The sequence below is a fragment of the Drosophila elegans genome, unplaced genomic scaffold, assembly GCF_018152505.1.
Source record: "Drosophila elegans isolate 14027-0461.03 unplaced genomic scaffold, ASM1815250v1 contig_814, whole genome shotgun sequence".
Classification (NCBI taxonomy): Eukaryota; Metazoa; Arthropoda; class Insecta; order Diptera; family Drosophilidae; genus Drosophila; species Drosophila elegans.
The window spans coordinates 3833353-3846592 of record NW_024546167.1 but is presented as its reverse complement, the minus strand read 5'-3'; the positions used below and the strand labels follow the sequence as shown (position 1 = coordinate 3846592).

Here is a 13240-nt window from a genome sequence, read left to right as displayed (position 1 = left end):
TCGAGCGCTCAACGTTGACGTCGCGGCTGAAAAACGGCTAAATCGGCCCGAGCAAACGGTTAAAGCTCCTATACAGTGCGTATTCCCTATGCTGAACGACCCGCCAGTGAGTGTGTGACTGTGTGCGGGCACAGACATGAAGTGAATAAGAAATTGGAAAAGCACTAAAACATAACATATATGTAAAATATAAGAAACGCAAAAGAAAACGCAAGAAACGTGGGTAAGGCCAAAAGCGAGGCAAAAACCGACAAAAAAAAAGCAAAACAGCAACAGCAACAACAGCAGCTCGGCGATAATCAGAAAATATTTCTTTAAGCCCATCGCATTGTGCGCCTCAAATCGAAAAAGCGCGAAATATTTCGTATATTTCGGCCCCAAACGTAAGTGTCTGCATGTGCAAGTCGATATGTACTATATGCTATACTACACACTCATATGCGAGTGTTAGGCACAACAAACTAGGGGACACTAATAGTAGATGGCAAAACAACAAAACTTATACAAAAGTTGTTGATTGTCGGTTGCCAAGAGTGAAATTATTGAACAAGAAATTTGTTTTTGTTCAGGAGGGTTAGCTTGGTGATTTTGAATCCAACGAAGCGGGGCAAAATGCGCCAAAATATTTATAAGCCGTAAATATACGGTTTTTTTCTGCACTAGCCAAGGAAATACAGCATATATCAATGCTAAGACAGTTGTCTTAATGAAATGCACAAAATTAATAGAGCTCTATTAAAAATCAAAATTTAATATAAAATTAAATACTATAAGCCATAAAGTAAACTATGGCAACAAGTTCTTCATAAACTTTCTTTCATATTTTGAATAAATTGGTATTTCAATATTATCATTGCTGTTGTTTGACCAAAAAACACAATCCATTAAATTTGTTATTAAAAATCCAAGTCTGACTGGTATTTAAGTTTAATGTTTTGGAGCAGAAGATCCTGAAAGTACGTAGACCCCGTTAAATGGGTTAAATACAAAAACTTTAAAGAATAATATTTTTAAGAGAACCATTTGTTGTTTAGCTAGTGCTCTCTAGATTTACACCAGAAACTAAACCAAAAAACCAGTTTAACCCACTAAACTGTTTAAACAGTGGGAATTCCCAATTATTACTATCTGTTTGACAACTAAATTTGTTCAAGTGTTGAATGTCTTGGGCTGATCAGCTTTCCTTGGGACACTCCAAATATGTTTACCCAGACTTCCCTCGAAATCGGTTAAGCTGTTCGAGCAAAACTTCTGGTTAATTCGCATTAAATGATGGATGAGGTGTCTAAGAGACTGTTTTGCTTCGTAAACATAGTTCAGTTACCTGTTCGATACCCCTGACAAACAATTGAAGCTATGTACTATTTCATTTTGCTCTTATTTTCTGTGTACTTTTTTGCGCCCGCAAATTGTTTGCACTTCGACTGAGAGTGACTAAGTGCTGATTTTTACGATTACAGGTGTTTGAAATGTGTTTAAAATGTATGCGTCTCTGTTACCATTATTGCCATGCTGGAGTGTGATGTATGATGTGTGGGGCAGATGAAACAGAGCCATTTGGCAGCAGCCCAGACCTTACAAGGTTCATTGCTACTTGTCACAATTTTTTCCTCTGCCGTCGACGCTGTCTATTCCGTTCGTTTGGTTGTTTCATGTAGGCTGGCTGGATAGATAATAAACATTAAGCTTAATGGCATTGTCGCTGGGCCATCCAGCTATAGCTATAGCTATAGCTATCTACAAACTACCACAAAAGGCAAGTAAATCAACAATAAACAAATGGCAAGCCACGCGTGTCTGCCTTTTAGCCGTGGCTTGTGAACTTTTCTTGTGGGTTTTTTCTCCTTTTTGACAGCTTCTATAGCGTGTTAATTCAGCCAGCCAGAGTATTGTATTGAAATCTTGTTCCTCAATTTTTGGCACATTCATTTGTCGGCTTGCCTGCTGGGGATTCTTTGCAAATTAAGCGTCGTTTCTTCACAATTATAGAAATTTTCGCAGCTTGTTGTGGGTCGGTCAGGCGCCCAGAGTCAGCCACAAATAAATTTGTTTATTATAGCCGCAATTAGTTGATTTAAATTATTAACTTTGGCGCTCTAATGCACGCGGTTCAAGGTTAAGGATGGCCATTTAAATGAATTGTGTGTTGCTGAAGTACACACAAATAAATATAAATCAGACATCTAAATGCATGCGAAATCTTTTGTCCGACCGCGTAGAGCGAAGAGAATTATTATAGAATAATTTCTGTTACGTGAGATTAAGCAATATGCTCTGACAATGTCGCGTGTTGATGATAGTTCCACCATGTTTTTAATTTTTACCTGACTATATATATCTTTCACGTGCGCAAAAGCACCTAGCGAAATTGCCAACATTTAGAGAAGACTATTTAGGTTAAGATCGTTGAGCTGGAATATAAATAAATAAGTGAGGTATTTTTAATATAATCTAGCTCTAAGAGCTTAAATAAAGAATATTATATTTGTATTATTAACCAAAGTAAATCAGTCAAGGGTAAAAATACATTTAACTTAAGATCGTAAATATGTATTGCATATTAAAGGGTTAAAAAAACGAATTTGATATTTTTCATTAACAATTGGAATAATCTTGTATCAAATATTTGTTGGCCGAGTGTGCCAGATTTTAGTGATAACCCAACTATATATGAATACTTTTTGTAAGCCCCAAGTATAAATTAACTTCCTCTCTTCGACCTGAGACTTCCTGCACACCCAAATGCTTTTTTCTTTAAAGTTTCACCGCACAAAGAACCAAAGGAAGGAAATGTTAGCAATATGGCTAGTATATAGTCGTTGCCACTTTAAATATACCCACTTCATTCATAGGCAAATACCACAAGGCAGGCATGCCAAACAAATCAAACACAGTGCACAAATGGCTTGCAAAACAACGAAGACAAGGCAACGACGAAAGCGGAGACCAGAAAGAAGTCGCAAACTGCAAAAAATCATTTAACGCATTTTAACAGCGCTCATTACCGATTTGCAGAAGAGGGGCACTTAAGGCCCGCCTTCGGCCACGCCCCCTCGCCCACGAGCCCGGCACGTGGACCCATTTAAAGTAGTGCAGACAGACAATAAAAACCCAAAATCCAGCGCCAACAAACTCGCACATATCTTCAACATATAGCCAAAAATATTTGTGAATTTTTATGAATGAAACGCAAAATGTGTTGAATTTGAATTGCTGTGTTGGCTGTTGGTCGTCTTGCAGCTTTTTGCTCACATTGCGTGGCATAGCAGATACATGGCTTGCATGGCTAAATAATGAGCATTTTTCCAAACTTAAACCTCTTACGTCCAAAGTGGCTTCAAGTCTGCGTATCCATACAAACAGCCTGCAAAAATTCACTGGATTAACTAAGTCAGTCAGGGTACTACCCTCACATATAATTTTCGTTTAATTGCCATCGAAAAAAAAGTGAAAACATAAATTTGTTATAAGCATTTAAGCCACACGAATAAATAGGGAGGAGAAATGGATTTACTCTCGGGCATTTTCCGCTCACTATATATTAAATCAATTAATTTGTTGCATATTGGTTACCAGGAAACGAATTTATGTTTAAGTTTTTTCCTACGTCACATCTGGCATTGAAAAATACCCAGTTGCTTGACTCACCTGTACATTATATTGGTATATTTGCTTAAAACTCAATAAAAAATATACACTTTTTACTGACCAACTCCCAGTCACAGTGACAACTGTTGGTCAAAAAGTAAAGTAAATAAATATACAACTTTTAATGACAAGAAAATAAACAGCAATGGAGCCCAAAAATCAAATAACACTGTATATGTGTGTCTACAGAAAAAAACAAACACATTTTAAACAGTTTATATTAAAGTCAGATATCAAAGTCAGGAATAAATGTCGTTTTGTATTTTGAAACAAATTGCCTGTCGACAAGGTAAACAGTTAATATGCCTGTGAGTAATTTTTGCCAAGTTTGTTTGAGATGACTTAACCAGCAACTTCCAATTTCCGGTCACCACTTGATGTGCTTTTTTGCTGACTCATCTGAAATACTTTTGTAAGAGAGTCGGGAGGAAAAACCTTCGAATAAGATGCAAAAATTCTGCAGAATAGCTTTTACCAGATTTATTAATTTTCGGTTGAAATTCATACACGAATACACGAATGCACGGAGTCCACATGAGCTCAACGAAAAAATTTCACAAGTGCCTTGAGCCGGGCTTTGTTTATATTTTTGGGCGAAACCTGTTTCCATATTTCTGCTAAAGTTAAAATCATAACAAAAACATCAACATTTCATCGGTAGGAAGATGGGCATCGGATATTATTTTTGGGAATTTGTGAGCTTAGATCATTTTGATACTGGCCAAGTGGTTCTGGCCAAAATGCGCATATAATTACACGATTCTGTGGCGCCATTTGGCCAGCATTGAAAATTGAAATGCCACAAAAATAATTCAATAAAGGCGCCCAGTAACCTTCGTACGTGTAGTTTAAATTAATTTGCTTTCAGAAACACAAATATTTAAAATCGACGTGGCGCCCTCAACAATTCCAAAGCGTGTGTTAAAATTATTTCGCATGTGGCGGCCTTATTTTGAAATGATATTGAATATCGATCGGTTGGGCTGTGTTTGTCCAGCCCCACTTTGACTCATCCGTATTTAGTATCGGGTTTTTTCTGGGCTATAGTATTTATTGCAGGCATTAATCACCTGCGCTATAAACCGCAAATAATACCTTTTCGTCTGGGCAGACTTGTTTTGTCTTGACTTTATGAGGGTTTCCGCTGCGTTGGGCATATTCGAGCGATTTATGAATGCCCATTAAGCTAAATGTTCAATTAGCGCTAAGGCGTGATATTTTGGTTAATCAATGTCAGTTGAAGACATGAAATGTAAGGGCTGCCACAGGTGTGAAGGAAACTTGAAAAAGCTTAAGAGATTCAGGAAGCAGAACCAATTGTACTTGGGGTAAAAGGATTTTTTGAAAGATATTTCGACAGACTTTCTAAATATATTTATACTCATATGGAACAAACATATTAATCAACTATTCTCATAACTTCAATTCGTTCTTGCCAGTTAAAAGCCCTTTTGGCTTGGTATCGAATGCACTATGACATTCTTTTGACAATCATTACTTGCAGTAAAGTTTCCCTTGCTGAAACTTCGGGCCAAGTAAATTCTCCGCATTACAAGTTGTTGATTTTCGGTGTTTTTTCCTCTGTTTTTGTTGCCATAGCATCCACATGTAGGCGAAGTGCCACAAAGTTGTTGTAAGTATCTGGTGGATACAAAATTTATAACAGGGAGCAGGAAAACTTTCGACCAGGCCCAAAAAACCCAGCCATCCTTCGCCTTTTCGCCACCACTACCACTACCCGTTCCCAAATTGTAGTTATAGCCAAACAAGCGTAAACAAAAACCTTTGCCGGGGAGGACAGGGGTAAATATTCATGCACAATTTGCATTTTGAGGCAGCGACTCCAAGGCAGCAGAGCGTCAACTACTTTACAACACATTTTTGTGTCAAATCAGCGCAAATTTGAAGGCGTTTAGACAGCCCGCCCCGAAGCAAAGCTAGAAGTGAACGACCCACGGTTTCGCCGGCACATGTAAGCCAAATTGGGCAGCCTTCTTGGCCCGCCTCGCACCAAAATTCCCCTCGCTTTTGGAGACCTGCGGCTAGTCGCAAAATGCAGAGCAAACATTTTAAACAAAGTGTCAGGAACGAAACGTGGCGCTGACATAGACTCACTCATAGATACAGTCATTGTCATTGGATTCAGACCTCAGAGGGTAGTTTCTCAAATAGTCACGACTCGACAGAATCCTTCAAAGGGAAGCCATTTTTTAGATATTTAAATTGATATTCAATTGTTTGAAATCGGAATGTTTTGGTGCTGATTTTCATAGAATTTTAATATGAATTTTTAAGAGATTACTTATGAGTTGTTTTTATTAAACTTTCAATACTTGGTTTCAAAAGGGTTTATAATTTCGGAATTCAAAATGTCTTCGATTTACTTAAGCGTAACATAAAACAAGTAAAATCCTTTTAAAATTTAAGAACTAAAAAGGTAGTAATTTTTAAAAAATTAGCAAACTTTTCATTGTTGTAATTCCACTGCTTTTCATTGAATTTATTTCTATTGTTTATTTATTTTGACGTAAAAGTTGTTTACAAATCAAAGACTAAAATCGACAGAGTTATCGACTATCTAGATATTAGGATCATGTTTCCAGGAATATATTGTTTAAATTTGATTATGGGACAAACTTTGTTTAGATTGATTTTGGTTTCTTTGAGCAATTCGTTTACTATTGTAGAATTTTCTGTTGAACCATTGCTCACTTTTAAGGGTTCTTTGCTTTATTTGCGCTTTGGCATGACATTTAAGGACTGGACAGTTTCGTGACAGTTTGGACAGTGTGTTCTCAAGGGAAACGTATCCAAATTTACGATTCTCTTTTCATATCTCGCATGGTTTTATCTATTTGCCTGCTCCCATGCTGTGAAATAAACTTTATCGATCCCAGCGCAGTGTGCATCCAGCCAACCAAGAATTATTCAGGAAACATCCAGTTGCTTTTGGGCTGTCAAAATGAAAATTCGCATACGGAAGCCACTGTAATTGCTGCCATAACACTCGCACTGACGTCGACGACAGGCCAACAAACAAAGTTGCTCGTTTCATTGGCATTGGGTCGGTTGATTTTGTTTTGGGTTTTTTAGTTATTGGCCTCTTTACAACTTGCAGTGCACATTTTTGCGGCTTGGTCATCAACTCGTTTTTTGGCGTGGCAACAAGTCGACGGGCGGCGCCCAAAAGTAGCGCAATGCAAAATTATCTGAGATCCGAAATCTGAAAACCGAAATCTGTGTATCTGTGCCGTGGCCCACATTTGCCGGCCATAATTGAATTCCCACGAATCACAATTTCACCCCAAGTTCAAGTTGAAGCTGAAGCCGCCATAAAAAGCCGCCCAAAATTAGATAAACATGTAAATGATTATTGACACAAAAAGGTTGCTCCCCGAAGGCATGAATAAACTCGGAATGTGTAATGTGCATATGAATAATAAGAAAAGGACACAACTGGCGATACAAATTGACGTTTTATTTGCCTTTCACCTGACGACAGACGACAGTGGGCGGACAGACAGCCGAGAAAGGACCCCAGACGAGCCAGAAACCTCAGTCCACAAATGAAGTAATTGGCTGAGTTTGTCTTTGGCCAACAACGAAAGTTGTGGGCATGCGGCTTTAAGATAGAAATGTATCTGAATCAGGGTGGCTACTTCGTCTTCATCTTCAGCTCCATCTTCAGCACCAACTTCATCTTCATTTTCATCGAAGATACATTAAAAGTTCCCACTCCCGCTTTGACTTTCAAAATGTGAATGCACTTTTGTTGTACGTGACAGGTTTTTGTTGCTCCACTTTTGTTTTCTTGTTTCGGGTTTTTCGCTGGTTTTTATTTTTTTTTTCGCTGAGCAGCAGGAAGAAGACGAGCGTTTGGGTTTATTGACTTTTTGACTCACATTAAATGGGTCTTAAATTCTTGAAAACTTTTAATGCGATAGCTTAGTTTAAGCTGACCGACGTTGAGTTTCAACAGCTTTATGGGGATGTTTTCGGTTGACTGGAGTTAAGGTAACCATATAAAGTTATTTCCCAAAAACAGAACGAAGCAATTGTTTGCGAAAATAAATTTCATATTCACTAAAAAGATTGTCGAAGGTTCCCAAAAAAAAAAAAAGAAATTGGGTCAGCCACACGTACGCCAAACTATTAAATTAATTGTTTAATTTGTTGTGATTAGTTTGTCATAGACTCACAGTTTTTCACCAATTTTAGCCAGCGCATTAAATACGCGAAATATAATTTTTAGCAATCACTTAAACAAGTCACGTGCGTGGAACAGGGTCGATTATGGTTAATCAAGGGGAGGTTAGACCAAAGACATCAACTCAGTTCAGTAATATCAATTAAAATCGGAAATAGAATAAATAAAGCCGAATGGAATGCGTGTGAGGTCAGTCGGGAGCTCCGACTTCCTTTAACCCTGTAATGACCCTTCAATCAACGTGCCTGTGTGTGTCAGATGGATATGGATGTGGATGTGGATGGAAATCAATTGCCGGGGGCTGTCAAATTAACATTATCTTTTGTTGCGAATGCGTTTTGTTTGCCAAAAGTGTTTCATTGATTGCCGGAATTGCTAATGACAGTTGACTGAATGAGACGAATATTAAGCTTGGGCTGGGAAATCGTGCATGATTTTCTATTGGAGTTTCCCAAAATAAGGAAATATTATTTAGATATTCTTAGTCCTCTGAAAGAAAAAAATAAACAATATAAATGTATAGCTTCCCACAGAAAATAATGGGAAAATCGATTTAATCAAATAACAAAGAAAATTTGTATATCTTTATACCATATAAATTAACTTATAATTTAGCAGAATTCACTAGGCTGCCTTTCCGCAGTAGCCACACCTCCCGGCATTTAAATGCAATTAAGTTCTATGCCCATTTACAATTATCCACTCCGATCATGTGGGCCTGTAAGCCTAACTGGCAATTATTCATGCAACTGGCCAGACAGGCCGAGATCGTGCTAAAAATAAAAAAGAATGCACCATACGCACACGCTCAAAGCCTGTCAGCCACTTAAGGGCAATCTTCGCTTGTTATGGGAATAATAGAGAGCCCGACATGGGATCTAACATACTGCACGAGTCAGAGTCAGAGTCAGGAATAGAATAGAGCATGTGCTCCACTAAAAATAGACGCAGCCATATTCCAAGCGGGCTGATGTGATGACGATGACGATGGCGATGATGGCCCATAAACGCGGAGCAGAAAGCCACGGAGCTGGATGCCAAACTGCTGATTGACATAAAAGAGCAAGTGGAGTTGTAAAAAAAAAAAAAAAAAAAAAACAGAGAGTAATCGTAGTCGTAGTCCGTGCAAACTGGCAGCAGTTATACCCAAGAAGATGAATCAACATTCCGAGCGGTCAACGTACCACGTTCAGGAATGGCACGCCATCGAGCAGAGGATGCAGCTTCTGCTCCTGCTACTGCTACTGCTACTGCTACTGCAGATGATGATGATGATGATGATGGTGCTGCTGATGGGCAGATGAAGATGGCAATCTACAGCTTCATAAAGGCAAAGACATCCAGCCAATGGGCAGTGCATCGAAAGAGGCTGCTTAAACAAACGAAAAACCAAACAAGACGTTCACAATTGCCATTTTAAGACGAAGATTAGATGCTCTTGAACAGGGGTTGGCCATTAAATTATGAAATTCGTCTTATGCCCAAGACACTTTCCGCATACTTAACTAGGTAATGGACATCTTAAGATTCGATAGAAGAAGTTCGGACATCTGAAATCATATTTAAATAGTCTAAAATTTTAATTGAACTTAAGTCAAAATTTATATAAATAAATTTATATAAATAAAATTATATAAATAAAGTTATTTACAATTTTCATATATACCTACATATTTCTTTGGAAGAGTCCAGAAATTCTGATCCTACAAAGAGTATCTTGTCGTTCAGAAATATTTGATTAATATTTGCACATCAGTCTTAAAGTTCAGAAAAATTTAATTATTTTCTTGAGTTACCTTTTAAATAATTGTGTTTAATAAGCTAATGGAAATATCAAGCCAAAATAGAGTATATTAAATTTTAAACTTAATGGGTTAATATATAAATCCTCACTTATCACTTTTTTAAAAAAAGTTTAATAAAAAATGTTTTTAATTTATGATATCATAAATAAGTCAGATATTAAAAAAATGTTTATTCCAATATAAAGTGCAGATGAACGATGATTTATGTTTGTTCTCTTAAGTTACCTTTATCAGCAGTTAACAATTTCCTTGAAAACCTTAAAAAATAACAAAGGGTTTTAAAATCTCAATCTGTTTATAGCTTAGTAAGCATTAAGATAAATTATGATTACTGCTATTATTATGAACGCAGCTGTGTATTAAATTTGTTAATGCTTATAAATCTATTTGACCGTATATCAATGCCATTAATGTTTACATTCTTCGTTGTAATAATGTGGACGTACTGATTTTTAAATAATTTAAAATAAATTATGTATAATTTGCGTAATAGCTACTTTCTTGTCTTAAACTATAGTACCCTTGGTAAAGGGTATAATACCAAGACTGAGTAAAAACGGCGGCAGGCAAAAATGAGCAAAGATGCCAGAACGTAACATTAAAATAAACGCGCACAGATAAATCTTCGGGCTGAAGAGTGGGTTTGGGATGCAGAGCTGCCCAGTTCCCGAGTCCCCGAGTTCTCCAGATCCCTGCCCTCCGACATCCCCATCCCCATAGCCATCCTGCAGCAGCGAAAATGCAATCAAATGCGGTCTCCGACTCCCGTCGGTGTGCCTGTGCGAATACGTGATGTCCAAACTATACAAGCGGTCAGCCCGAGCATCTGCAAAATGCACGCACATCGCACATCGCACATCCGTGAAATTCCTGAGTCGCTGCTGCTTTTGCTTCTGCTTCTGCTTGTGCTTATGCTTCTGATGGTGCCATGCATTTACGTTGACGTTGCAATTACAACTGGGCTGGCAGCCAGATGGGAGGGGATCTTCTTCAGTTTGTCCAAAGCCCTTTCCTTTCTTTGGCTTTCTGCTGGCCATTCCCACGACCAGGGCCAGTACACATAAAGAAAAGCGGATTATGTGCGACTTGACCAATATTAGTTTAATAATTAATTAATTAATTTGGCTACAAGTCTGAATTTATGACTAATATTAACATCTATAGAGAAACAAAGACATTTTTACATAAGCTAAAGTAAGTTTGTTGTTTTTTAAAAGTTAGTAAAGCACTAACTTTAAGATTTTTGGAATTAAAGCTTTTTTTTTACAATTCGATAAGTTATTTGTATCTAAGTTAATTGAAATATATGTTCAGAGTGTTAAAATGTGGGAAATTGAAATTCTGTTGAATATATAACCAATGTTAAGATCATTTATATATTAGTCGAGAAAAATTGATAACAGATCTTCCGAGTTGATTGCCATTTCACTTCCCTTTTCACTAAAAATAGTTTATACCAAAATCAGCACCACCTTTTTCAAATATAACCTAGTTTTTAAAAATCATGATTTTCAAAGACCTTGTTTTTCAGAATAATAATATGCTTTTTGAAAAATGAATTTGTTTGTTAGAATTTTGATTTTAAAGCTAAGCAATATTTATATAAATCCCCAAATACGTAGATATTTTTCTGTGTACCAGTGCCATCCCAACCCGAGTCATGTTTTCTTTCTGCTGCCTGTTTACTGTGTGATTATTACAGGCAGCGGGGAAAATAACAGGCATTCGCTTAGATGCCAGAAGCTGCTCCTTTGGCCAGTTCAGTCAGCTCACTCAGTCGGCGACTGGACTGCAAAGTGAGTTACTTAAGAGCTCGGCCGGCGGCTTCATTACAGATCCACGTCCTCCACTCGGAGGACAGTCACAAAGCCCCACAGCTGAAGGAGAGGGCTCTTCTAAGCCCTCGAAGTGGAGGGTCCTTCGCAAAAGGCTTTTCTGGCCCAACAAGTGGTTGTCACCGCATTGTGTATCAATAGTCGTTTCACCGACATTACTCCCACCTCCCACTGCCGATTTGCATTTAGCATTTTGCATTTGGCGCATCCATCTCCCCCGTTGATTTGCATGTGTCATCGAATTAATTGAAGAGCTACAAGGGAATTGGCGATTAGTAAGCCCAGTTGCCATGGCAGCGATTTGAATGCAAATTGTACGTCAATGTCTTGGTCTTGGCGATTAATTGATACAAATTGAAGCCAGATGGCGGGTTAAGTGATATATTAATGGATAAATAAATTTAAAGTCAATAGAATTGCTTATCCTTATATTTAATAAAATTATTTAAAATAAATTATATTTTGGCAAGCCGATTATCTTAATGTCTAAAAAAATTATTGGTACATAATGCATTCTAAGATTTACTATCACATGGATTTTACTATCACATGGACTCAATCAGAATCATTAACGTAATTGTCATCAGGTACTATTCTTTAAGCGAATCTGATGGGAAGTGCCTTGATTCTGGAACTTCCAACCAACATGGAGAACTGGGGACCCTCCGAATTGCCATATCGAGTGACCTTATCGACCTTGTAGGCAGCAGGACCAGGACCAGGCTTCTCGTGCCTCCTGCGATCAATCCTGCGGCCAAAGGAATACTGAGGTCCTTTTCGTCCAAAGCTGCTGGGCAGCATGTAGGCTCCAGGTCCCGGTCCTTAAAAAACTCAGTAAGACCAAGTACGACTTTTCCAGCGAAATTGAGTCTTCAACTTACCATAATTTTTAGACATCTTCACAAAATAGTTAAGAAACTGAGTTTTTCCAAAAATTTTATTACAAATAGTAAACCATCAGTAGAAAAATTACAAATTTTGTAACAAAAAAGTTTGTGTTTGCCGAGAAACCCTGAGTTAAGGAATGAAGCGAAGCTATATAAATTCAAAACTGTTGTAGCTGACACCAAAAAGTCTAGGCTACTGTAATTGCACCAACAAACAAAAAAAAAACTAAGCATTACGCATATTTTTAATGTTTTTTTTTCTTTTAAATATTTGGGTGAGGTAAAACAGTCGGTAAAATATTCCCCAAGTTGTATGTAGCAAACCAATAAACTACTGTTAAATGAACACATTAAATGGTTTTTAAATTACTGCTTCACAAATGGATTGACACATTTCCACACTGATTCTCACAAACTGATTGATATAATATTTATTTATTGTGCATAAGTTTGCAATCTGCTTAATTATCCGTAAATCAACAGCTACTCACAACGCCCAGACATAAAAGCCAGGGCGCAGAGAGCAAAAAAGCAACTTACGCTCATTAATTATTAACACCTAGGGCGTAAAAAACATTAATTAACTTTTATGCACACGCCACGCTAATTAATATTTAATTTGCCTCAAATTGTACAACACTTTGCATTGTTCTAGCCGCTCCCGGAATTCGATTCACAGTTTCAGCTGTGTACTAATAGATTTTATTTATGAGGGTTGTGTCTGTCAAATGCGCTCTTCATTAATTTACATATACTTTTAGCTGACAAATGCCATATTCTAGTAATTTTATGCAAGTCCAGTCTGATCGAAAGCAAAGCGTTTTATCAAATTAAGCATCTCGCATTCCGCCGGTTACT

At 37.5% G+C, this 13240-nt stretch overlaps 2 protein-coding genes across 2 annotated transcripts in view; one reads left to right on the top strand and one right to left on the bottom strand.

The window, feature by feature from the left end:
- Positions 1-13240, top strand: part of LOC108135335 (mucin-5AC) — a 33408-nt gene continuing 20168 nt past the window's right edge. Inside the window, exon 1 of the mRNA XM_017256026.2 lies at positions 1-383. The gene's annotated coding sequence lies outside the window, so the exon portion shown is untranslated. The remainder of the gene's footprint in view (positions 384-13240) is intronic.
- Positions 11913-12536, bottom strand: LOC108135337 (outer dense fiber protein 3-like protein 2). The gene is made up of 2 exons (XM_017256028.2): positions 12377-12536; positions 11913-12316 (listed from the first exon to the last, which is right to left on the bottom strand). The coding sequence occupies exons 1-2, from the start codon at positions 12390-12392 to the stop codon at positions 12093-12095; spliced, it is 240 nt and encodes a 79-aa protein (XP_017111517.1). The 5' UTR covers positions 12393-12536; the 3' UTR covers positions 11913-12092.